General features: G+C 41.0%; 1 protein-coding gene across 3 annotated transcripts in view; it reads right to left on the bottom strand.

Moving 5' to 3' along the window:
* Window positions 1-1577: 1577 nt before the first annotated feature.
* The window catches only part of LOC135706988 (T-complex protein 11-like protein 1), a 39731-nt gene continuing 15012 nt past the window's right edge, over window positions 1578-26296 (bottom strand). The window contains exons 1-4 of one of the 3 annotated variants that reach the window (XM_065228701.1): window positions 21523-21675; window positions 3509-3604; window positions 3157-3273; window positions 1578-3096 (exon numbers count right to left, since the gene is read on the bottom strand). In XM_065228701.1, the coding sequence (XP_065084773.1) occupies window positions 1728-3096; window positions 3157-3273; window positions 3509-3531 (1509 nt within the window). In that variant the 5' untranslated portion in view covers window positions 3532-3604; window positions 21523-21675 and the 3' untranslated portion in view covers window positions 1578-1727. Of the gene's footprint in view, window positions 3097-3156; window positions 3274-3508; window positions 3605-21522; window positions 21676-26296 lie in introns of those variants that run through there. The other 2 variants (XM_065228702.1, XM_065228704.1) reach the window with 2 other exon arrangements.

Below are 26296 nucleotides of genomic sequence, written 5' to 3'. Positions count from 1 at the left end.
ATTGCCACAAGTTTTGTCCCAAGCTGGGCATTGTTGTTCTGGTCCGGGAGGTCGACCACAATATTTGCAGGATGCTCGAATGCTTTTTGGTTGGAATTTGGTTGCCTCCAAGTGCAATTACTAAAGGAGGATGATGTGGAACAGTCTTTATCAACGGAGAAACAGCCATAGACAAATGCGGAGCAGTATCCTGAGCGGTGACGAAGCAAAGGTCTGAGCTACGATTGTTCTCATTAATCACGTGGTTGATTTGCTTCAGAGTGGCGATACTGTAATGATCCAAAAGGCTTACAGCTCCAGAGTGAAATGTAGAACGGTCGTGGTCCGGATACAGGAATCCACCGTAAGATGATCGCCAAGAAATTGCCGGTAGATTGAAGTCGCCAGTGATTATCATCTCGTCAGCAGCTGTAGCGATCTCCATTATAGCTCGAATAGACTGACTGTGGGATTCAATTAGCGTAGAGTCGCGAGTTCGATCCGGAGGAAAGTAAACAATACACAAAAACAAAATGTGGTCAGCGAGCTTAATGGCAATCCAAACTTGTTCCACACAATTCCGTGAATCGTTTTCGATAACTTTTGCGTTCAATCCAGAGCCGACCGCTATGAGAACGCCTCCACCAGTAGATTTGCGGCTGTTGTGCGGATTCCGATCACATCGAAAAACCTCGTATTCGGAACCAAACACTTGATTTGACAATGTGCGAGTATCGAGTCAAGTCTCAGTGAGAGCGAGGACGTCGAAGCAACGATCCGAAACCGCTAAGCAATAATCATCGATGTTGAAATTCATCCCACCATCGTTCTAGCAATACATGCAGACTGCTTGACTGTGACGATAAGTAGTGTTGAAGTAACCTGCGGATATAAAGGCAACATTGCGATGCAATGAACGTGTGGCAACGAGCTGCCAAGTAAGATAGTAGTCAAAGATTTTTCTTTCCAACTCTGTACGAACTGACACACCTTTATTATATGTAGATTGTTTCTTTAATAAATCATTCGTAAAATTTATTTATACACGTATTTATATACTTTACATTTTGTTGAATAAGTCTTCTTAAAGAATTGTTATCTGTAGTATTATTATACGATGGATGAAGGCGGCTATCGTATTCTGGATTAGTTGAGCTGCAGTAGCAGTATTCTACAATTGTATGTGTGTAGGTAATTTTTCGACCAACAATCGAAAAGGGCCTATCAGCTTTTGTGAACAAAACTTTGAAAGCCCTTTCCTTGCAAAGCGTAGGCCGCTCACGCAAGCCAACAGCATCAATCGGTGGGGGAAACTTTCCCCTTCACTGTGATGTCATTGATTTGCGAGGAAAGGGCTTACAAAGCTTTGTTTACAAAAGCTGATAGGCGCTTTTCAATTGTTGATCGAGATGTAAGTGTTAGTACGAACTACAGCACACGAAATAGCATTATTCTACTGCTAACCTAGCTAGTACCGTAATAAGGATTACTTTAGTCGATCAATGTTCCGTCACTATCTCTATCAAATCCTATTGAACTATCACATGCCGAACTCACAAATTGCTCATCCAATACGAAGGAAAATGTCGTAAACAAGATTGTAGTGATATATTATGTTTACTGAACAAAAATGTTCTAAATTATAACGTTCGAATGGAAATACACGAAAATTACACACTGCGATGTAAATGATGATAACTGCACATGGAAGATCCTACATTCGAGATGATTATATTCCCGAACCCAGTTTATATCTTGTTCAAAATCTCGTGAAAATACTCTCCGTAAACTGCATAGTTGTAGTAGGAAATACGTTTGAATGCCGTGGCTAGGCCTTCCACATCGTCCGCAAATTCCTGGAATCCGGGAGGCACCGGAATGGAACTATTCGTCCTAAGCACCAGCTGAATGTACGCCAGTAAACGTTTCCACATCAGATTCCGAACCGGAGATTCCTTCTTAGCTATTTGAAGAATCTGAGTCTTTAGCGTACTCTCTACGGCTTCGTCCAGTTTGGGTTGGTTGGTTTCCTGCAATCGCGCTGCGATCACAGATCGAACGTGCAGCCAAATGTTCTCGATGTTGTCATCCAGGTCTTTGGTGTTGTTGCAATTTTGAAGCAGAATGACCAGCTCCTTGGCGAGGTTCTTACGTAGATCTGCTACTTGAGCGATTGACGGAATGGCAGCACAAGTGATGGCAAGCGTAGAAGCGCAGGTGCACAAACGAGAGGCACGTCCTTGTAGACCGATCACACGATCCCGGTCCATTTCCAGCATTTCCGGGAACTCGTTCTCTGTGTTCCAATCGATAAGCTCCAAGTACGCATTGAAGATTGTGTCTTTTGAACGACGCTGCTGATTGTCGCTACCAGTTGTCGACGGATCAGCCGCCGCTGGCCCTGGCTGGGCAGTATTTTCGGGCACTTTGTTACGTTTGAGCCATTTTTCCGTCTCCGGGAAGCCATCCTTGTAGAGTTCGAGGAATTGCTTAAACTTTTGCTTTTCGTACTCGACGGAGTTTGCAATCACGTCGTTCCTAGCGGCATCTAGCAGACAGTTGGCCATGTCCAACTTTAGCAGTTGCAAGGCTTCCAAAATGCCACGGAACAGTTCCACTACATCTTGAATGTCTTTTAGTTTGGCAATCTGTTCATCTCGAACCGGAGCACATGACAGGGCCATGATGTGAATCACAAATTTGGCGTAGACCTGGAAATCCAGTACGCCTTGCTCGGCCTGCTGCCGTATTACAGTTTCATCGAGGATCTCGTTGATCCTGGTAAGGGCACGTTCGTTGTTTTTGCTCAGCACACTTTGGAAGGCATCCTTAACGTCCGCCAACAGCTGGATGGCCATATCGTAGCACGGTGGTTGACGTTCCAGTTGCTCCCGCAGAATCTCCCAGTACGCTTTGTGCATGGTGTCTTTGATGATTCGTTCCAGGGAGTTCTCCGGAGGCTCGTACGGTTGCAGTTTGAAGTCACTGTTGACGGCGATTTCGTGAGCCAAAGTCATGTTTTCGATGTTCTTAACGGCGTCCTGAACTTCATCCAAGGTGAGGATCTTCGGCGGACTACCGGAAGTTCCCGGGAGAACGAAGCGAGTGGGACCGGACCTAGAAGAAAATGTTGCGGATGTAATCAATTGAACAGAAGCAAAGTAGCAGTGCACTTACTTATCGGATCCTTCACTCTCAGTTCGTGCCCTCAGGATGGCAGCTTCAATATTGGCAGGAATGTCCTTCGCCTCGCTGGACGAGGCCGCTTCGGCCGCGGATCCGGACGAATCCATTCTAAAATTGGGAAAATTTCAACTCGTTAGAAACTCAATCAATCAAGCAAATAAGTGACGACCAGTCGAAGGAAACATGATCTTCCAAGGGCACGGAGATGAAATCACTATAGCGGGTCATGTAACAAGTTGCCGTGTTGCCTATTGCACACGTTCCCGTTATTAATTCTACGACTTCGAATCAAACTTAAAAATAGACCACACACCAGCGCACAGCTGCAGTGGTGCGGGATTACCTTGAAAATGCATCAGCTGGCATGGTTTTGCTTTTATTCGCCTTGCGTTGCTGCCGTTGCTTTCCCTCTCAATATCCGTGTCTCGATCTCGAACGGCTACGTAGTGGAACACACGAATAGAAGGAAAACTGTAACAATAGCCTCTTCGCGGGGTTGCTGCAGTCACAACAAGTTATGTAAGGTGAATTCAAATTGAAGCATGTCACGATACGCCGTTGGAGTTTGCATGCGTCAGGGTAGTTAATTGTGTATGATGCTTATCAAAAGTAATTTCCAATCACACGACAACAATGGCGATAGAATCGTGCGTAGGACAGATCTCGCGATTTGTAGGACGATGGCCTTGTCAAATGCTGGTATTAAAAATAAGAACGTCGACCCATATTCAACTTAGTTTAATGCTGTGTGAGTGGGTCTACTCTGCACCCAAATTGCTTTGGAGTAAAAAATGCTTGGGTGTTTCCAGCAACAAAGAGAATTTAGTTGACCTACCCTTGTAGTACCTAATCAATACGATATTCAAATGATCACCACGAAATCAGTTTGCAACCAAATAAGCTAACAAGGTCCAGGAACTGATTTGGTAAAGCAAAATGGATAGTTCGAATTACCTATCGTGCTGTCCACATTAACATTAACGTTTCTCCCCCAGAACCGATTACAAAACTCGAACGCGCGGTTTCGAGGTTGACGGTCCCTCAATTGAGCAACACTACACTGGCGCGCTGTTGCTGCTGGGCTAGTAAACGTGAACCGATCTGTACACCGAATTGCAATAGTGCTATTATTTTTGATCTTTCGGCTGTCGTCCGTGCCTATGCTACTATTTATGTTTGTATTTAGTGTCTACTGTCTTCATGAGCGCGAGCACGCGAATGGTCGTTGGAAATAGAGAGTGAAATGCGGTCAAATAGTGTCTGTGGTCGGGAAAATCGGCCGTCATAGCGACACACTGCTGAAGACGATTCGAGCTCGATTCGGTCATGCCGAGGTGAACATTTGGAGCATGTTGGTAAATTTGCGATAGTGAGATAATTCAGTTTAATTTTGTTTTTGAATGATTGCTCTAGACAAGGTGGCAAATGAATTGGTGTTTAAAATTTTCGATGTTTCCCGGTTGTACGATTATTATTTTTCAGTTTAAAAAACCTGAATATATCCACCTATGGAGAGATCTTACTAGTGACTAAAATTCTCAAATCCGCATTCAGGGAAGAGAGCTCAAACAATTGAATCTTTCCTTTGAGAAACCGCATAGTTTAATTCGATGGATTGTCCGTCATATCCCGGAAAACCGTTTCCCGGAATGACAGTTGCCGGAACGTAAATATTCTATTTTTTTCACAAATCTTAAATTTACATAATAAAACAGAATAAATGAGAGTAGTGTAAAAATATACATTAAAGATTCATCGTCTCAGTCCGCATCGTGCTCTCTTGCCGTGCGGATCTATTTGCTTTTTGCTGAAGGAAGTGTTACTACTACCTAAAGCTACAACAAATTTAAACAGCATTTTTCAGTGCTCAACCTGTAAAAATTTTCTACCTTGTTCAACTCTTATTCCTCTTCGATCCTTGTTTGGACCCTACCCGAGGTAATCCTTCTTGGATATCGATTTGGAAAATTCCTCTTCGATCCTTCAGATTCTTATAGTAATCTGCTTGGAAGTCGATTTGGATAAAAATTTACTGCCGCCATGGCGCCTAAGCGCAAAAGAAAAGGGCAAACTCTTGATCCCCTTTCTGTTGAAATTAATTTGATCAATCAATTTGATTTGCTCACGGATGATGAGAATGATCCATCGTCCAAGAAAAATTCTAGTAAACTTTCCCGGCTTAATGCTAAGAAGGAAAAGATTCCCCCTATTGTGATAACCACTACCGATTTCCATGCTCTTCGCATGGAACTTTTGAATTTCGTGAAAGTTAAGTTTTCACTACAAATTGGACGTCGGGGTGAATGCCGTGTATTGGCTGAAACCTTGGACGGATTTAAATGTCTTCTCAAGTATCTTACTGAGAAGAAGCACAAATTTTTTACTTACGACACCAAAACTGAACGTGTGTTCAAGGTTGTCATGAAAGGACTGCCCAGTGGTGAATCCCTGGATCAGATCAAAGATGAACTGGCAAAATTACTTGGAGTTGTGCCACTCCAAGTAATCAAAATGAAAATGAAATCCCGTCCTGGCGATTCGCGCAACGGGATTTCTAATGAATTTTATTTAGTTCACTTCGCGAAGTGAACTAAACAACCTTAAGGCCTTAGAAAAAGCTAGCCTTATGCTCCATGCTCGAGTGAAGTGGGAACACTTCAGGAAGACTGGAGGAAATTTCCAAAACCTCAGCCAGTGCCGTAAGTGCCAGGGATGGGGTCACGGAACTAAAAATTGCTACATGCCAGCTAAATGCATGAATTGTTGTGATTCCTCTCACGCAAGGGACGACTGTCCTGTGAAGGAAGATCCTAAGAAATTTAAATGTTCAAATTATGGTGAAAACCACAAATCTAATTTTTGGGATGGTTAGACTCGCAAAGCGATCCTACAATCTCGTTGTAAGTGACAGGTAGGAAACGCTCCACGTTTCCGAACACGTACAAATTACTCTGCTGTTAACAAAGGTCAGCGAGGAACAAATTCTACAGTCGTACCCGTAGGTACAAATATCAACCCTGCTTCAAATTCTTCATCTATACCTACTCCCCTCACTGCTAACAATGTTCAGCGAGTCAATGGAGCTACCTATGCTGCTATTGCAGCGGGTAGAAATCAATATACTAACCAACGTAATTCTAACGGCAATTTTGACAATTTTGACTTAGGAAGCATTACTGCCCCTAAAATGGAATTTTTACAGAAATTATTAATTGATATGATTACTGATATGCTTAAACTAACTCCATGTTTGATGCTTTTCAAACTGGAGTAAAATTTGCGAATAATATTGCCATGACTTTGAAATTCAGTAATGGATTTTAAATCATTAAATATTTTAAATTGGAATGCTCGATCTCTTAAAGATAATGAAGACAAGCTATTTAACTTTTTGAGAGTTCATAATGTGCATATTGCCATTATAAATGAAACGTTCCTTAAACCTGACCATAAGGCTAATAAGGACGCAAATTATTTCATTTATAGAAATGATCGTCTCGATGGTGGCATTGCCATCATCAACATAAAATTCTTTCTTCACTTGAAACCAAACTTTTTGAAACTTTCGGAGTTTCTGTTGAAACAAAATTGGGACAACTTACGTTTATAGCTGCCTATTTGCCATTCCAATGCGTAGGCCAGCAAAAGAATTTTCTCAAGGGTGACCTTCAGAAACTTACCCGTCATAGGTCTAAATTCTTCATTATTGGTGATTTTAATGCAAAACACCGCTCATGGAATAATGCTCAAAGCAATTCCAATGGTAATATTCTGTTTGATGATTGTTCTGCAGGTTAATACATCATTCAATATCCAAACCGCCCAACATGCTTTTCTTCTGCAAGAAATCCCTCCACTATTGATTTAGTCTTAACTGATTCATGTCAACTTTGTAGCCAATTGGTTACCCATGCTGACTTCGGTTCTGATCACCTTCCAGTAACGTTTGAAATGTCCCAAGAAATAATTTGCAATCCAATCAATAATGTATTTCACGAACTCGTCAGGTGTACCACAGGGTAGCAATCTTGGCCCGTTGCTGTTCGTGTTGTACATCAACGACGCACTTCTTCTACTTGGAGATGGCTGTAAGCTTGCGTATGCCGATGACCTAAAGCTGTACTTCGTGGCGCGGACTGCTGAGGATTGCATTCGTCTTCAATCGGTATTGGATCTGTTCGTTGATTGGTGTCGTCGGAATAAGCTTACCCTCAGCATTCCTAAATGTATGGTAATTGTGTGGCATATATTAGCGCTAGTGTAAGCAGGTCTTAACTTGACGCTTAACGAGTCAGCAAGCCATGTGTGCAGCCCTCCGTTGTAAGCGCAGCAGTTCAATGCTGGTAAACAGAGCAGTGGCGTCGCCCTAACCTCAATCTACCTGTTCAACAACTCTCAAAACTTAAAAAATTTAAAAGAAATGGCTTCCAATGGATACAAATCAGTGAAACTAGAAGATCCTGTGCCTTTTGAAACTGATTTTAATGTAAGCATGACTCTAAATAACGTTTTCAAAGTCGTTGAACAGGTAAAAAGTGAGGTTACGCGACGCCACTGAAACAGAGGTATCTATGGCAACGCTTCATAAACACACACGGGCAACTCTCCACTCACTTTCGGACCAGCTCTTCACAAGGTAAGTTGCACATTGGCGATCCTGCCAGATTTAACTAAGCCATATGGAATCTTCCATAAGCTCATTTGGTTTTCTATCATAAAGAGGCCACGCTAATATCAATCGGTTTAGAATAACCGTAGCCTTCACGCACCGCAAAAAAAATGGAAACTGCTAGATCCGGTTGATTCGTTTATAAACGACGCCAAATCTGCCTTATTCGTCTCACGACGACGCCATTGCGAAAAAAAAAACTACCGAGCCTGCCTTAATCGTTTCAAAACGACGCCATTACAGAAAACGCAAAATCTGCCTAAATCGTTTCAAAACGATGCCAATGCCTAAACAAAATGCTAAATATGCCTCAATCGTTTCAAAACGACGCCATTACAGAAAACACAAAATCTGTTAAAATCGTTTCAAAACGATGCCACCACGAAAAAAACTAAAATAAATAAACTGCTAAATCTGCCTCAATCGTTGCAAAACGACGCCACAAAATAAAAAAAAGCCTTAATCGTTTCAAAGCGACGCTTTTGCAAAAAAAAAATCAATTGGCCTCAATTACTGGAAAATGACGCCACGATCCCTATTACAAAACAAAACATAACGCATACTTTACATTTTACCAGCATTATCTAATGCATATCAGTACGGATGCACCAACAGGACTGTTTGACACAGGAAATCAACGTCATGGACAGTAGCACTAAAAAAAAAAAAACGGAAGGCAACCTCCCGCATCAAGGGTGCCCTGAAGGTCCGTTCGCTATCCAACGACAAAATGCTGGTGAACGACCATCTGGCCAACTTAATGTTCTCCACACCGGTGTCCTCGCAGAAGATCCGCCATGAAGCTGGTCAGCTGGCGAAGTTGAAAAGCAGCCGCTTTGCACTGCCTTCGTCCATCTAGCAGCTGAAGAATGCCGAAGCTTCTAATTGTATTCAACCTGCCATTGTATGAAGGGCCAAAAACGGTTTGGGTGAATCCGTGAGCAACATCGCCCACTTGCATCCAAGGAATACATGAGAATCTTCTTCCGACAACAGGATCATACAACCGGTCAAAAAACTAGGCCATCCAAGGATTCAGTATTGGATTCAGGATGTCCCAATGAGTGGGGGAGAAGAGTCCACCTTCTTTTCACGAAATGTAAACGACAGGGAGTTGGCATTTCGACTCTCCCCACCCATTTCGCGTCAATCGGGTGCCCTGGTGGTCCTGTCCACAACATTTAATGTTTCACATAATAATGGAATGAAAGTTAAGAAAGAATGATATCACCCGGTATGTTACCAAGAAATCTATGATATCACGTTAATCACGAAGATTTCTAAGAGCTCCATAGATATGCTGCCACTATATCTTCAACAGGTGTTAAAAACAGCATTCTCGCCTTTCGTTCCTCACAGCAGCGTAAACCCCCCATCAACCACGAAACACACTCTAGCTGCTCCAACTAGAGGGATCTCAGCAGAGAAAACAAGGCCTGCGTCCACTTTTCATTTTCGTGACACAACGGCTTCAGTTCACCAGTACACAGTCTACCAACATTTTGTCTTAGAATCCAATCGGGTCAATTTTTCTCCGAGCAACTATGAGATTAATTGAAAAATCATCCATTTCGATTTTCGAACGAGAGATTCCTAAGCTCCCTACCAGCGCTCCCATTGATCTTCATGATGATGATAATGATGTCAGAGCAATGGTGCATTCAAGGCTGAAAAGGAAAACCGGGTAAAATTCTTTTTTTTTATGAGGAGAGAGGGACATGTGTGGCATATATTAGCGCTAGTGTAAGCAGGTCTTAACTTGACGCTTAACGAGTCAGCAAGCCATGTGTGCAACCCTCCGTTGTAAGCGCAGCAGTTCAATGCTGGTAAACAGAGGTATCTATGGCAACGCTTCATAAACACACACGGGCAACTCTCCACTCACTTTCGGACCAGCTCTTCACAAGGTAAGTTGCACAGTAATGTCGTAATGTCGTATTACCGCATCAGGCAGCCGATTGTTTTTGACTATGCCATCAACGGTGTGGTTCTTCAAAGAACCGACCAGTTCAGCGATCTTGGTGTTCTACTGGACCATAAGTTGACGTTCAACCTCCACCGCTCTGCTCTGATCACAAAGGCGAATCGCCAGCTAGGTTTTGTGTCGAAAATATCGAAGGACTTCATTGACCCACACTGCCTAAAAGCTCTCTATTGCTCACTTGTGCGACCAATCCTGGAAAATGCCTCCTTGGTCTGGTTTCCTCATCAGTTGACTTGGAGCTTGAGGATCGAAAGTGTTCAGCGCAAGTTTATCAGGATAGCATTACGTAATCTACCATGGCGTGATCCGCAAAATCTCCCGCCGTATTCTGATCGCTGCAATCTGCTGAGCTTGGATACTCTGGAATGCCGACGGAAAAATCAGCAAGCAGTTTTTGTTGCCAAGCTATTGAATGGTGAGGTCGACTGCTCGAGGCTTCTCTCGCTGTTGGATATCCGAGTACCACCGAGAACATTACGAAGTGGTACCCTTCTCCAACCGCGGTACCATCGAACGGCGTTCGGTTACAACGAACCACTAACAACTATGATGCGTACGTTTACGGCTGTCGAAGAATTATTTGAATTTGGGGAATCTTCATCTCGCTTTTTGGCACGGATTAGAAACACTTGAATTGTTTTAGCTTTAAGGTTGTTTCATGTAGACAATAGTCCGATGAATAAAATTAAATAATAATAATAATAATAATAATAATAATAATCCCAACAGCTCTACTTTCAATTACCATAGGGCTGATTGGCAGCAATATCGAACATTTATGGAATATAACTTCGATCCAAACATTCCTTTGCAAACCAAAGATGAAATTAATTATGCTCTTGAATCTCTGACTATTTCTATAGTTGAAGCAAGAGCTGCCTCAGTACAAAAATGCGAGGTTAAATTCGATTCAATTATAATAGACGACGATCTTCAGCTCTTGATCCGTCTTAAAAATGTCCATAGGAGACAATATCAAAGAACACGCAATCCTGCCATGAAAGTTATCTGGCGGGATTTGCAAAACCAAATTAAAAAGCGATTCTCTGTCCTGAGGAACAAAACTTTTGAAAATAATCTTTCTAAATTAGACCCAAGTTCCAAACCTTTTTGGAAACTCACAAAAAATTTGAAAAAAACCTCAAAAGCCTATTCCAGCGCTTAAAAAAAGTGGTAAAATTTTGATCGCAAATTTGGAAAAAGATCAGAAACTTGCTTAGCAATTCGAGGGTTCCCATAATTTCAATTTTGGTCCTACTAGTCCTATTGAGAATCAGGTTGCTCGGGATTATCTGAATATTTTCTCTCGAGAAAATATGTTTGATGATTCCTGGGGGACTGATTTGGACGAAGTAAGATCTATAACTAAAAAGTTTCATTATATGAAAGCTCCTGGTGATGATGGAATTTTCTATATCCTCATCAAAAAACTGAGAGAGTACCTTGTCTTTCTTGGTAAAATTATTTAACAGATGTTTCCATTTGGCATACTTTCCTGATAAATGGAAAAAATGCAAAAGTTTTTCCAATTTTAAAGCCGCATAAAAATTCAGCTGAAGCTTCTAGCTACCGTCCAAAAGGTTTGCTTTCTTCAATAAGTCAACTTTTTGAAAAGATAATTTTAAATAGAATGATGCTTCACATCAACACGAACTCAATTTTTGCAGATGAGCAGTTTGGATTTCGCCATGGGCATTCAACTACTCATCAACTCTTAAGAGTTACCAATTTAATTCGTTCAAACAAATCTGAAGGTCACTCAACTGGAGTTGCTCTTCTAGACATAGAAAAAGCATTCGTAAGTGTTTGGCATGAAGGTTTGATTGCTAAATTGAAAAAGTTTAATTTTCCACATTATATTATGAAATTAGTTCAAAATGATTTAACTGATAGAACTCTGCAGGTAAATTATCAAAATTCAAAATCTGAACGACTACCTGTTAAAGTAAGAAGAGTTCCTCATGATAGGATTCTTAGGCCTATATTGTATAACATTTTCACTTCGGACCTCCCTGATTTGCCTCAGGGTTGCCACAAATCTTTGTTCGCTGATGACACAGGCATTTCCCGGAGATGAACCAGCGTTCGGCTGAAAGTCTCTGTTGCCACCGCCGCTGGGCACAGCACCGGTGGGCTCGCTGGCGGACCTGTAGGAAAGTGTAGAGTCGGTGTATAATGAGTCACGCCAAGAGTGAAGCCAAGTCTACCTATCGAACTGTCAAACCAGCTACCTATCGTGCAAAGTAAACAAACATTACGATGCTATGAAAGGTCCACGAAAGGTATTGCAATAAAATATAATATATAATCGAAGAAATGATAATAAACACGCAGTGAGCATTCAATTGTCATGGGATACGTTTGGTAATGATCAGTAATGAGAATTTCTACTATTTTTTGTTAAGATAATTTGACAAAATCACTGATATAATGATTTACTACAGCCACTATTATTTTTTCTCGCTAGAAGTCATTTAAAGTTGATGTAGAAGTCCTCTGCTGCCAAGTTAAAATAAAGGGAATATTTCGAAAACCGTGATGCGAGTTCAACTGTTTTTCTCTTGGCGTGACTCATTATACACCGACTCTAGGAAAGTGAAGTGAGGAGGAAACGTCATGGCACGTGACAGTTGTCAACCGGAAAGGTTGACGTTAGGGATCGACCAAGAAGAAGAGACACATACACAAAGTGAAAAAAGGATCGAAAAAATAAATTTTAAAATTGCTCAAAAGTTATGAAATCTAAAGCTAGCAATAATTTAAAATCGAGTGAATTATAAATTACTATTAACCTATTCGTAAGTAACAATGAATAGTTTTTGTTAAACCTTAACCTAGAATCCTGATGAATGTGGGCGTCTTAGTGGAATACCTGTATAATGAGAGAGAGAAGGATTAGTATTTTCCATTTAATTCCACTAGTTTATTTGCTTATCCTTGACAGATACGCGTATTTCGTCTACAATGTGCAGACTTCTTCAGTGTCTTGTATTAATACTCGACAGTCGAGTATTAGTACAAGACACTGAAGAAGTCTGCACATTGTAGACGAAATACGCGTATCTGTCAAGGATAAGCAAATAAAGTAGTGGAATTAAATGGAAAATACTAATCCTTCTCTCTCTCATTATACTTAACCTAGACTTAAAATTATTTATCTAGGCTCAAATAAAGTGGATTGAAGGAATTTGTTTGGTCAAAGGAACCACATGAAGAAGATCATTAATGTGAGTCGATAAATTTACTATACATTTAATTGAGACTATGCTACGGCCTGCTCCAAGAAAGTGAATTGTTCAATTTGACTACAACAGTCTCCTTAATAAAGATAACTAACTAACTAACAGGCATTTCCGCTAAAGGAAGAAGTCTTCGTGTTATTTGCAGCAGACTGCAGAAAAGTTTAGATATTTTCTCTTCTTATTTACAAAAATGGAAGATTTCTCCCAACGCTTCCCACGTAACCTTTGAGCTTCCTATTTTAAAACCTAGTAGTATCGTAGTCTTCACATAGTCACTATGAACGGAGTTGCAATTTCTTGTTGGTATGCGATCTCGCCAAAAAGCTAAAGCTGGATCGGAAGGTTGGAAGCGGAACAAATCGAAAAGTATGCTCTCGACAAATGGACCAGAAGGTGGTATCCATTGTTGAGAAACATCCAAACCTTTCAGTTCGTATTGTTGCTCGTAAAGTTGGAAAATCAAAATGGAAATGCAGGTAATGTCGGCCTAAGTGTCCCTAAATTTTCAATATCAACCAAAAATGTCCATTAGTAACGTCCCAATAACGCGTTCATCTAGATAAAATTGATAAATAGCAGATTTTTAGCGATGGGTCCAATCTTAGATCCAAAGGCCAACATTAGAGACACTTCCCCTATGTACAAAAAGTGAAGCAGAGGCATGGGCTGAAGGCATACAAAGTGAAAAAGTGCTCAATCGTAATGATAAGCAAACATTCACTGCAAAAAGTGGTGCTAAGGAGCTTTTCACCCAGTTTTTGCAAAAAAAAATCTTGTATCATAATGGACGACGAAAAATATGTACGAGCTCGAAGACTTTCAACAGCTTCCGGGTTTGGCTTTTTATACTGCAATGCAAAGCAATGTCGTTGCTGAGTGTTTCCGGGAAAAGAAGCTTTCGAAATTTCCCAAAGAAGTATTTGGTTTGGCAGGTCAAATGTAGTTGCGGCCGGAAAACCAAGTTTCATCTCTACCGGCACTATCAACAAAGATGTGTACGAGAAAGAATGTTTGCAAATGCGGTTGTTACCATTCATCAGAAGTCACGACACTCCAACTCTGTTTTGGCCTCTTGTCACTATATATGCAAAATCCGTCCTGGAATGGTATGCGCAAGAGGTCAAATACGTGCCAAAAACAACCAATCCGCCAAACTGTCCAGAACTTAGCCCAATAGAAAGGTACTGGGCTCTGCTTAAGCGGAAACTAATCGAAACAAAGAGGAAAGCAAAGGGCATAAATGATTTCAAGAGGAGATGAAGGCACGCCGCCACTAATGCCGTTTTAGTTTGAAGCCAACCCTCACCCGGGTTGCAACCTAAGAGCTGTCAAACTGATAGTTTGAACGCCAGTTATCAGCCTAGGTTCGCCACCAAGCAACCTGAAGAACGACTAGGTTCGAACGCGAATTTTTTTCGAAGTTCATCAGTTTCACGCATACATTCAATGGTGAAATGTCAAAAAGGTAAACAACAAAGAATCAGCCAGTCTGAAAATATTGAAAAATATTTCAGCGAAACAGATAGGGAATCGATTGGACTTGTAGTTGGCCAGTTGGACCGAGAAAAATAGTTAGAGGCTTATGGTCTGAAGATTCCCGGAAAACCCCGTGAATGGTCAATTCTTGAAAGACAGCCTAGAGATTAATATTTTTTTTTGTAATTTGTATAGAATATTAAGCATAGATGAAATATGCAATCCTAATACCGTTTCTGTTACTGGGTGGCCAGAAAATGGTTCTATGAATATCCCGAATCACCGCAAGTCTTACCAACTTTCAAATGTGGTACGAGACAAACGCGGTTTTGTTAAACTGCATACAATTTTGAGCAAAGATGAAATATGCAATTTCAATAGTGATTCTGCTACTTACTGTCCATATTCCTCAATCATTTGTAATTGTGCTGTTGGATTACGTTTCCTTCATGGTCATAAATTAGTTCGTAATTTGCGTGCGTTCAAATAAATTTTGGAAAATATAAAATGGCAGCGGTCACAATCAGCAGTGAACAAGGGAATTCCCAGTGCATATTTAAGCTGAAAACTGTTGTTGAGCAATCGCTTGGCAGCTAGCTGTCATTGCCTTTTTGACTTTTCTATTTCAAGTCACACATACACATGTACACAACATTTCAGTTCACCCAGTTCACCGCGAGAGTGATGTTTTGAAGAAACTAACCCAGATTCAAATAAGCTACGTTTGCTATCGATATAAGTCTACTTCACTGAACTAAACAATCGGTATTGTTGTATTATGTGTAGATTTTGACGTACACACCAAATTAAAGTTTTCAATATCAGTAAAACGGATTGCTGGATCATGATCAGCAATCCAATGTTTTACTGAAACACAGCAAACGATATTTTATCGAAAAAATCAGCTAACATAAACTAATTCCCAGTCAAAGAGCTGTCAAACAAAGGACGCTGGCTCGGAGACTGGTTATATTTAATAAATGATACTTGAAAAAGAGTCTGGCGATTTTATCTTTATTGTTCGTATATTTACAGAAACTGGAAGCTCATATAGTGGAAACAAATTCGATTTACTGATTTTAATTGTTTAAACAGGAAAATGCTGCCAAATTTCAGAATTTTTAATTGCTGAAAGATCAGTAAAGAAATATTGCTGATTTTCAGTAAAAGGTTGTCATTTTAACAGAAGTTGGAATTACTGAAAAATTCAGCAGCATTATTTTGCTGGAACGTTTGCTGATCTTTCGTCAAGTCTAAAATCAGCAAAATTTTGCTGATTTTCAGCGATTTAAATTTGGTGTTTAGGATTACGTCTTTCGGCAACATATTGCGGGTACAATTTCCAAAAAAAAAACAAGTAACCGCATTACGAAAAGTGGTCAGGTTTTGATCACATATAACTATGCCAATAGCTGATGGATTTTAATTCTAAACAAGCCAATCGATTAGAAATTTTGCTACAAATCCGCTAAATTGAACACTTTATTAATTTTAAATAGGTCACTACTGAAAATTACACAAATGTCCAACTGTTACAATAGTGATCAAAATTATCACCGATTGCCTGCAAACAGCGCATACCCTAACACAGATTTCAAAATCAAATTCGATCCTGTCTCCCTGAACGGTAGTGTCCGGTGGGTCGTCAACAGCAGCAAAACTTTCGGCGCGTGGCGTTGAACATTGTACACAACGAAAAGCTGCCCGCAAGCAGCGAGCTGCAGCCCACATGAGCGTCCATTCACCGAAGAAAGAGGAAGAAGCCTCACCGCTACTAATCGGGATCCATCTTCGTGAGTCGCTGTGGGCCATCTATGCCAAGCGCGTCACACCTTAATAGCTCTGCATTACTCAACCATCACGACAAAACGGTCCTTTCAGAATCACTATAAATTTGATAAAGAGTATTTTTTGGACATTTGTCAAGGTCATCGTTCGGATGTCAGTTCCCATATGTTAAAATCTAACATACCATATATTTTAAAGGCAACATTGGCAGTGCAATGTCAGAATTCAAAGTCGGTCGCGGCATGAAAGTGGTCGGATTTTGATCCAGAGATGTTGGATTTTAATTCTGAATACGCGAATCGATAGGAATTTTTTTTACGTATGTCTTAAAATTAAGGATTTATCATTTTTTTAAATGTCACTATGGAAAATTGCACGAATGTGCAAGTGTTGCTATGATCATAAAATGGTCACCGATTGCCTGCGAAAAGCGCTTTCCCTAACACAGATTTCAATATTGAATTCCATCCGGTCTCAACGAACGCTGTTCATTCAATCACCGCGTGTGGTGAGTGGTGGTGTTCTCCAGTAGACAACAAAAGGCTTCCCGCAAGCAGTTAGCTATTAAGGCTGCCCTCAACCACTGATCGAATTCAGTTGCTCGTCGTGAGCCTCTGTGGGCCATCTATGCCGAGTGCGTCACTCTTGTTCCAAACGACATACAGCCCGTCAGTCTCATCCGTGTTGAACACTCTAATACCTCAGCATTACTCAACCATCACGACAAAACGGTCCTTTTCAGGATCACCATAAATTATTGTTGTTTAAGACTTTAAGAGTTAATTTTCATTGATCGTTCGCTAGTCTTGCTGCCAGCCACATCACCCCTAAAGCTCTTTGATAATGTACCCAGCAACCAAACGTTTGTGGTCAATTGCGTCAAGTATTGGAGTGATACATACAAATTCTCGCAATTACTGAATACCACATGACCATGTAAAATAACCAGAAACACTTCGTAAGGTTTTCTCCAGGACGCTAGAAAAAGCAAAAAAATCTCGAACTTATATGATTGATCGCGAATATCTCGCAATTCGAAAAATTTTAGCAAGAAATTCCTCCAATCAATTTTCACTTTTTTTTATTATCTATTTAATAAACCAAAAGTTCTGTGCATTTTTTGCATGAAAATACGTAATTTTGACATCAGAAAACGAGACGTTTCCGTGATGGGAAAATTGGTTTCCCTAACACAGTCGCCGAATATTGATTCCAAGATCATGCCAGACCGTACCCATCTTCAGGGTTCCTTCCATTCATTTCGGCAAAAAAAAATGTTTGATTAAAGTATGGAATAATAAGATATTATGATAATTGTTTTAGGCGGCTGGTTCGGACTCACGCCGACAGTTCACTCACCTGAAGACGGAACGGAATCTTCACACGCTTGGTCTTAAACTCTTGGACACATTTTCTTATAAAACTGTGTAGAGGAATCAAACACACAGTCAAATTAACGGGGTTTTTTTTATTGATCTTCAATTAACAATGGTTGTTAGGGGAATGAAAATTTTCTCCGATCTCGCTTCATGGCTTACTGCTCCAACAATAATATTTTGTTTGCGTAAGCAACAAGAAAATATTGTAAAGTTTGTGTTTGACACATAATACCTGCCAATTTTACTACATGAGAGTCGCAATAAGCGATTTTGTCATTTATCTCACCCACTCTTCGCGAAAAGGCGATCAGAAAACCACTCATTGTGACTTTGTCAAAGCTAAATTTGCAAGTTTTATGTGTCAAACACAAACTTTACAATCTTGTCTTGTTGCTTACGCAAATCAATTATTATCATAATATCTTATTATTCCATAATTTAATAAAACATTTTTTTTAGCCTATAAAAGGCATAAATTTCGTTGCTTAAAGTCTGAAACGCGCAAAAATTGAAATGCTGCATTTGGAAGTTGAGTGTAATTCAATGGTTGCTATGATGAGTTTTCACCGTTTTCTCTCCAGTTTTCAAAATGACGTCCAGGCAAGAGGAGCAGCTTGTCAAAATTTTGCTCGCGTAGCAAGAGAATACAACGTTCACACACGCCAAGTTGGCAAATTGCTGGATGTGGCCAAATCGACCGTGACAAACATTTTAAAAGTTTTCGGGGAGCGTCTGTCGACCGCCAGGAAGCCTGGAAGCGGCGGCAATCGTAATCCGGACGTGACAGCGACGACGAAGAAGGTGGCGGTGAAATATAAGCGGAATCCTAACCTCTCCATTCGGGACGTCGCTGGCAAGCTCAATGTCTCCTATTCTACTGTGCAGCGGGCCAAGGATCGAGCCGGGTTGTCGACGTTTAAGAAGGTGGAGGTGGCGAACCGAGATTACAAACAAAACACGTGGGCAAAGCAGCGGTCCCGAAAGCTGTATATGAATCTGCTCACAAAGTTTGACTGTGTCGTCATGGACGAAACTTATGTGAAGGCGGATTTCAACCAGCTTCCGGGACAGGAGTTTTATACCGCATCAAAGGGAAGGTGGCTGAAATTTTCGAAACTATCGAAGTTCCCGAAAAAATATCTCGTCTAGCAGGCCATATGCACGTATGGTCTAAAAAGCGGCATTTTCATTACTACGGGAACGATCAATAATCAAGAGATCTACGTCCAGGAGTGCGCAACATAATAGACCTGTGCTGTTCTGGCCGGACTTGGCGAGCTGCCACTATGGGAAAAAGGCAATCGAGTGGTACGATGCGAACAACGTGTATTGGGTCTTGGTCAAACGGAATCTAAAAAAAAACTAATTAATCCATGGAAAACGAGCAGCAGTTTAAATCTAACTAGCGTTCGGTGGCGAATAAGTTCGATGATCACAGTGCAAAATTTAATGGAAGGCGTTAAGGCACGGCAGTTCGGATTTGGCAAACCAAAAGAATAAACGAACATTCTTCCCTTTAAATATATGAATTAAACTACCAAAAGAAAAATAAGAAGATTTTTGTGATATGAATTTTGACTGAAAGAAACGATTTTTTGTCGACTAATTTTTGCGCGTTCCAGTCTTTATTTTAAGCCCCTCCTATTAAGAGAATTAGGCCATTAAAAAATCATGCCGATATCGGAGAGGCTTAAAATTTGCATCAAAAAGCATAAACGTAGGTATCTTCCGGTAGGCTCAGATTTTGTGATTGATGTGTTTTCCCTCATACATATTTCATTTTCGCACCGCTATCATCTCCAAGAACATCGAGCTTAAATTTCCACAGCATTGTTCTAAACTGACTTCCAAGCTTCCAACCCATCGGTCCTTTTCAGGTTCACAAATGACTGATAAAAGAGTTAACTAAAGAGTAAGAGCTTGTATCCAAGGCATATCGTCCAGGATTGGCTTGCACTACATGGAAATCGACAGAGCACCTCACAAACAGAACTCTCAAATTGCTTCCGAATTGCAACCTATCGAACTTTTTCACTGGTAACGGGTAAAGAAATCAATTTAATATATAGGTACTATACTTTTGCTGTGACATGAAAACTACCTTTCGTAATCCTATGTCAAACCTACGGTCGTGTCTTGGATGCAACCTCTTAGTTTTTCCCCCGATATTCTCTTAGTGTCCTAAATTTAACGTGAGCAGGCTTTATTGCTGAATGATTGAGTTATTTGCTTGATAGGCCGAAGTGAGGGGCTAGGCTGATATTACATCCCGCAGCAACTCATAGCCTAGGCACGGTATTACCAAGCCCAAGGCGGTGGGTTCGATTCCCGGTTCGGTCGAGGAAATCTTTCGGGTTGGAATATTTCTCGACTTCCCTGGGCATAGAGTATCATTGTGCTTTCCACACAATATACAAATTCATGCATTGGAATTGGCATCGAAAGTTCTCAATTAATTACTGTGGAATTGCATTTAGAACACTAAGTTGACAGCATGCAATAAGCTAATATGCGATAAGCAATATGCTTGAAATGCGAATAATAAGTAGAAGAACCCGAACTCAAAATGTCCTTGTTCGATATTTATATATCTTTTAAAAAACCTATAAAAATGCAAACTTTTGGCATTTTTATAAGATTTTTTTTTTAAATTATAAATATTGATCCCGCTCAATTTGAGTTTTATTTAAGATTTAAATACTTTTTTCAAATGTTTACTCAAAAAAAAAGTACCGTGTATATTTTTCCTAGCAAGACTATATTTTTCTATACAACTGTTCCTCAGACGTCATTAAGATAAGACGTTTTCATGCTATGTTTTATTGAAAAATGTCAAATACGTCATTTTGGAAAACTCAAAATGGTCGAATTTTAACACAAATGTGAATGATTGTCCATAACAAACAATTATGAAAAGTTTCATGCAAATCTAAGAAAGTTGAGTCTGATCGTATCGTCATTTGGTGTGGAACTACTCATTATTACTGTTAATTTATGGGAATGTTTCATATTTAAATGGATAAAAACTGAACAAGTCTGATTTAGATACACGTCTTTAAAATGCCACAAATAATAGAGGCAATGTTTTTTTTACTTCTTCCAATAACACCAATTTGGTATCCTTAGAGACCTAACAGAAGTGCAACCGTGCATTTCCAGCTTAGTCGAAACATCCTACATCCTACAGGCAGTGGTGGTGGCTGTCCCATCCATTCTTCTTTGTCCCTAAATATTAATTTCGTGCAACCAGGAACTAGAACCAGTAACATTATATAACCAATGCCCTTTTGGAGCTCACCGCACTAAGCACAAAACAGAAACAAAGAACAAAATCATGCATAGGGGTGCAATAGTTCACACCTCACCCACTCGTTTTGCGACGTTTGATTCCAGTAAGTAACTCCCATCAGCTTTAATACCACTAGCCATCCCCACGATTTCTCTTAACTGCTCTGTAAATACCTACTGATTGCGAACGCGAAACTTGTTTCAACAATAAATGCGCAATTACTTGCACATGTTACCCTACTGAAAGACTCATCCCTGTCGTATCTGTATTTTCGATATATGTAGCTGTTCGATCCGAATAGGAGCACCAAACCCAAATTTGTGAATCACCTACAACACGTCTCGAAATTTCTCGCTTTTTCGCGCAAATTCTCGTCGCCAATTTCACAACAAACACGCGGCGATGAGACGGTGGTGGTGGCGTTATAAAATTTTAAGAAATATTTGCAAACAAACTCCAACCGTATATTGCGTCAGGCGTAACGGGTTCCTTCACGGATCGATAATAGCAAGGGGAACGGATTCACTCACTTTTAATCACAAGAAACTTATTCTCCTATTCACTTTTGCGCTGACTGTTGAGTATATTTGAATTCTAGCAGGAACTGGAGCACGTGCTAACTGTTTGGAACAGAGAGCAAGACAAGACTGGCTAAGCTGAGTGCTGAACCTATCCAACTACCCCTGGCTAGATCGCGCGTGAGACCAGAAAGTATACACAACACACAATCTAATTGAACACTGCAAAAAAAAAAAATAGTGATGGCATATAAACCTGAATGAATAAACCACCACAGTCAATACGAATCATATGTTGCACGGGGTGGTGTTGGTTCAAGCGTTCAAGTAGCCCAGTACAAACCCGCGTCGCGTCACCGTCGTCGCCACTGGGAACGACCGAGCGAGTTGCGAGACGACGCGGAACCACGACGACGGCGGGTTTATTGGGTTCCACAACATGAGGAAAGACGGCAGGCGGTATCAAAACAAAGTGGCAACGCATGCGCACATATGTTAGGTGAGCTTCAAACAACAACTTATAGCGGCTATGGTGTTGGTGTGTCCCAAGTTACGGAGTCATATGGTTGGGTTGTTCACGGAGCGAAACCAGACTGAGAGCTGACGGAAAATGTTGCGAAGAACATGATTTGAATGAATTTTTCAATTGAAAACTTTTCGGAATATTGTATTCCTAGAATACTGCAGATGATGATGCATGATAGTGGTGTACTACCCATTGTAGCAAGGAATCTAATTCCGATAGCGGTGGGCTCTCTTCTTTGTTTGTCTTGGGCACACTCAGCAATAATAAAAATTAAAACGATCTCACCAATTTTCCAATTTTCGTGCCTATTAGCGAAGACAACAAATCAAGAAGACTGGCAACTTTGCCAGAATCCAAGCGACAGATACACTAGCGCTGCGCTTGAGTGAAGGTGGAAGCAACGCTTAGAAAAATGAGCAAATACACTAACCCTTCTTCTGAGGATGTAATCTCTGCTATCAAATTCATTCGAAGCATTTACCCGAGCATTTGCCATTGAGCGGCAGATGACGCGATATTACCTGTCTCATAGCGTTTGTATGAGAAAATGGAAGAGTTGCCAGTCTTCTTGATTTGTTGTCTTCGCTATTAGTGAACTTGTTGTCCTTCTCTGCATCACTGCTAGCCGCTACTAGTCTCCTGTGTTCTACGACATTTCGACGTCCATTATCTTTTTATGATGATCTTGAGTTCACAGTTGCGTCTTATAAAACCATAACACCAGTGCGGAAAATAGACAGCGTCTTCGGGTATTTTCTTAACGAGCATCACTCCATTGTTGTATCGCATGTGCTCCATTTTGCAGCTCTTCTTTCACTTTTACTTTGTTGACTTCATGGTGCCGGAAAAGATATAGATATATACATTCTTAGCAATGCTGTGATATAACCACAACGGGATGTGAACGGAATGGTTCAACGGATGTGAAATGAGGGTACATTTAAATTTAATACGATTTAAAGTATTCCAATGCAACATTAAATTTGTTGAAAATTAACACATTTTATTAACTAATTTCTGGAAGCATTTACTTATACAGTTAGTATCAATGTTCCGTCATATCGTATCTTCAAGTGATCTTCGCAAGCGCCAAATTTCATTCAGGCTCTTTGGAACTACATGTGGTGAAATATGAAACGCACCTTTTAAAGAGAATTGCACATAACAATGACCAGTGTCATCACTTACTCACACATGAAATCTGCCTCGGCTAACCTGGCAGAACGCGCTCTAACCCTCAAAATCTAAAGTGTAATTTAAGATGTAACTTTTTTAACTTTTAAGCAAAGTACATTTCATCATCTGTCATCGGGGAGGGAAAGGATTGTTAGTTCGACATCCGTTGTTACTAGAAACCGATTACATCTCATCATCCCCACTGCTGTCACGGAAGGACACTTTTGTTAGTGCGAAGGGCGAGAGTAAAGGTGAATTAGATTTGAATTCACTTGGGAAAGCGATACGATCTTTTAATGCATGGAAAGCAAATTATACAACCCCATCAACGTAATGTAAAAGGGTCTGAGATTGAGCCTCAGTAAACAAAAAAAGGTCGCTCTATGGCAACTGCTCCTCTCACAAAACAACAAACCACTGCGACCCACGACCGTTGAAGCCCCGAAACATGGAGCTATTCAAATGTAATGACGTTCCCGTAAGCAATCAATAATGTTTTTGAAACTGGATCGAGCGTACCTTAATTTTATCTAAAATTCCTAGGTTTATTAATCACTGCTGAGCACAAAATCAACATAAGCGATCGAGACAAAGTTACAGGACGGTTACAGAAATCCCTATTTTGAATCCGATAAATCCGCGCCACGACGCACTGTGCGTTGACCCATAGTCAAACATTGATTTTTAAGTATTTTGACGTGGAATGTAAAATCTAATATTGCGACCGTCACGAAAAGGTGTTAGGTTTTGAACGAATCCGTTGAAATAAACACTTCCAATTTTCCATAAAAAACTTTTGATTAATTTACAAATTAAAAATGACAATGCAGCGATCTTTTATACCTTTACAGGTTCGAGTAGAACTATGCACAACCAAGTGGTACTCGATTATGACAGCTGGGTTAGGGAAAACTTTTATTTCATATAATAATGAAATAAACGTTTTCCCTAACCCAGCTGTCATAATCGAGTACCACTTGGTTGTGCATAGTTCTACTTGAACCTGTAAAGTTATAAAAGAGCGCTGCTGTTGCGCCTCTGCTGCTGATGATCACAAATCAGCATCATTCTCTGCTTGACCGTCAAGCAGTTCAGTTCAGTTTTTGCTCGCACTGTCGAGTTGTTCGATAAGTTTTTAATTCGTTCCAAACGTTCGCAGGTTTACTGCACGTTTATGCACGTTGTCAATAGTGCTAGTTGCATCCAGTGTGGTCAGTTCTACGGATTTTCCAAATTTTTCACCCCCCGTTCTTCACTTTAGAAAAAAATGTTACTTTTTGAATAACTGTTTTTGGAAATGATCATTAAATTTAGCAATAATTGACGCAATGGAAACAAATTTACCTATCTACGGATCGTACTCCATGAAAAGTTAACAACACTGGGAAGGCAGCGCTCCCGGAGAGAAAGCGGAGAACAAGAAGAACAGTGGGTAGCTAGCGTCAATAACTTGAAAGATTCCAAGGCGGAATGCTTCACGCATGACAGCCCTGGTGAGAAGCCCTTCAAGGTGGTAATCAGTGGCCTACCGAACTTTGATCCCAAAACAATCCAAGAAGAAATCAAGGACCGGTACAAGCTGGCTCCAATCGCTGTCTTCCGGATGACGAGGAGAGACGAAAGCTTGAAGATCTACCCGGATTGTCTTTTCCTATTTCACTTCCAAAAGGGGACGGTGACGCTCAATGCGCTGCAAGCCATCTGCTCGATTTATTCTATCATCGTACACTGGGAGGCATACCGTGGCGGTCATCGTGATGTAACACAGTGCCAGCGGTGCCACAACTTTGGACACGGTACCCTCAAATGTAACATCAAGCCACCTTTCAGCAACACGCCACTTCCAATTGCGCTGCGGATGGAGCCGTGGCGTTAAAATACGCCAACTGTGGTGGTGCTCTTCAAGGTTTCGAAAGACAGTGCTCCTAACGCGAGGACTTCAAACGCATCCGAAAGCAGGCATCAACCAACAACCAACCGCCTCTTTGTGCTCTTCAGCAAAGGCGAGCGAATTCACGGGTGCAAACTGCCCCCACCCCCTTCAAGAAGCTTCCGGTGATCGTTGGGGCGACCTGAATGCCCGCTATGAAGCTTGGCGGAACTACCAGCGGAACCGGAACGGATGTTTACTGTTCGACCACGCACAACATGGACTGTACAGTGTACAGTTTCCGGACGAAGCAACTTTCATCTCTCCGGCGGGAAATTCCTCCACCTTGGACTTTTTCCTGTCGAACATCGGACTATCCCAGCCGGAGGCGCAAAATGATCGCAGCTCCGAACACCAACCGGTGCTGGCTGAAGTCGGTGTCAACGTGGTTCCTGCTAGAAGCTGCCTGCTTAAAGACTACCATCATGTCAACTGGATGCAGTTCTGACGAATGGTAGACCGTGCTTTGAAAAAAAAACCCCAACAATCTATATCCGTGGCTGACGAGGCATGTGTTCGATAAGTTCCTGTGAGGGGTAAGTTTGTTGCTATTGATTCCCACACCCAATTACTGATTCACTTAAGAAATGTTCTTAGACGCCAGTTTCAGAGGACTGGCGATCTGGACAAAAGATAAGAAATGGCCGATCTGAACAGGAAGGATGCCAAGGTCTTGAAAACTCATCCCAAACCCGTTCCACCTCTCAGAGACGAATATTATGACAATCGGCTCTAAATCACCCAAATGCAAATGCGATCGACGAGCATGTCGCTAGATGCCTGTGTCGTGCCTTCGGTCGATAAGATTACAGTACAACGGATTTGCTCAGCGCTGAAATGCACCAAGAACATGAAGGCTCCCGGGTATGACGGCATATTCAATTTAATCTTGAAGAGACTCAGCATGAAAGTGCAGTCTCTTTTGACCGTTATCTTCAACAGATGCTTGGAGCTGCACTACTTTACAAGCATCTGGAAAGTAGCAAAAATTATACCAATCCGTAAACCCAACACTAAGGGTAAGGATCCAACATTGTCTTCAAGCTACAGACCAATCAGCCTCCTTCCAGCGCTGAGGAAATTTTTCGAGAAACTCATTCTCAATCGTTTGCTCACGTTTGTCGAGGAACACAACATTACAGTTGAACAGAAAC

This window comes from Ochlerotatus camptorhynchus, unplaced genomic scaffold (genome assembly GCF_037179485.1).
Source record: "Ochlerotatus camptorhynchus isolate MF236.1 unplaced genomic scaffold, CSIRO-AGI_Acam_v1.1 ptg000300l, whole genome shotgun sequence".
NCBI lineage: Eukaryota > Metazoa > Arthropoda > Insecta > Diptera > Culicidae > Ochlerotatus > Ochlerotatus camptorhynchus.
This window is presented reverse-complemented; position numbering and strand designations above follow the sequence as displayed.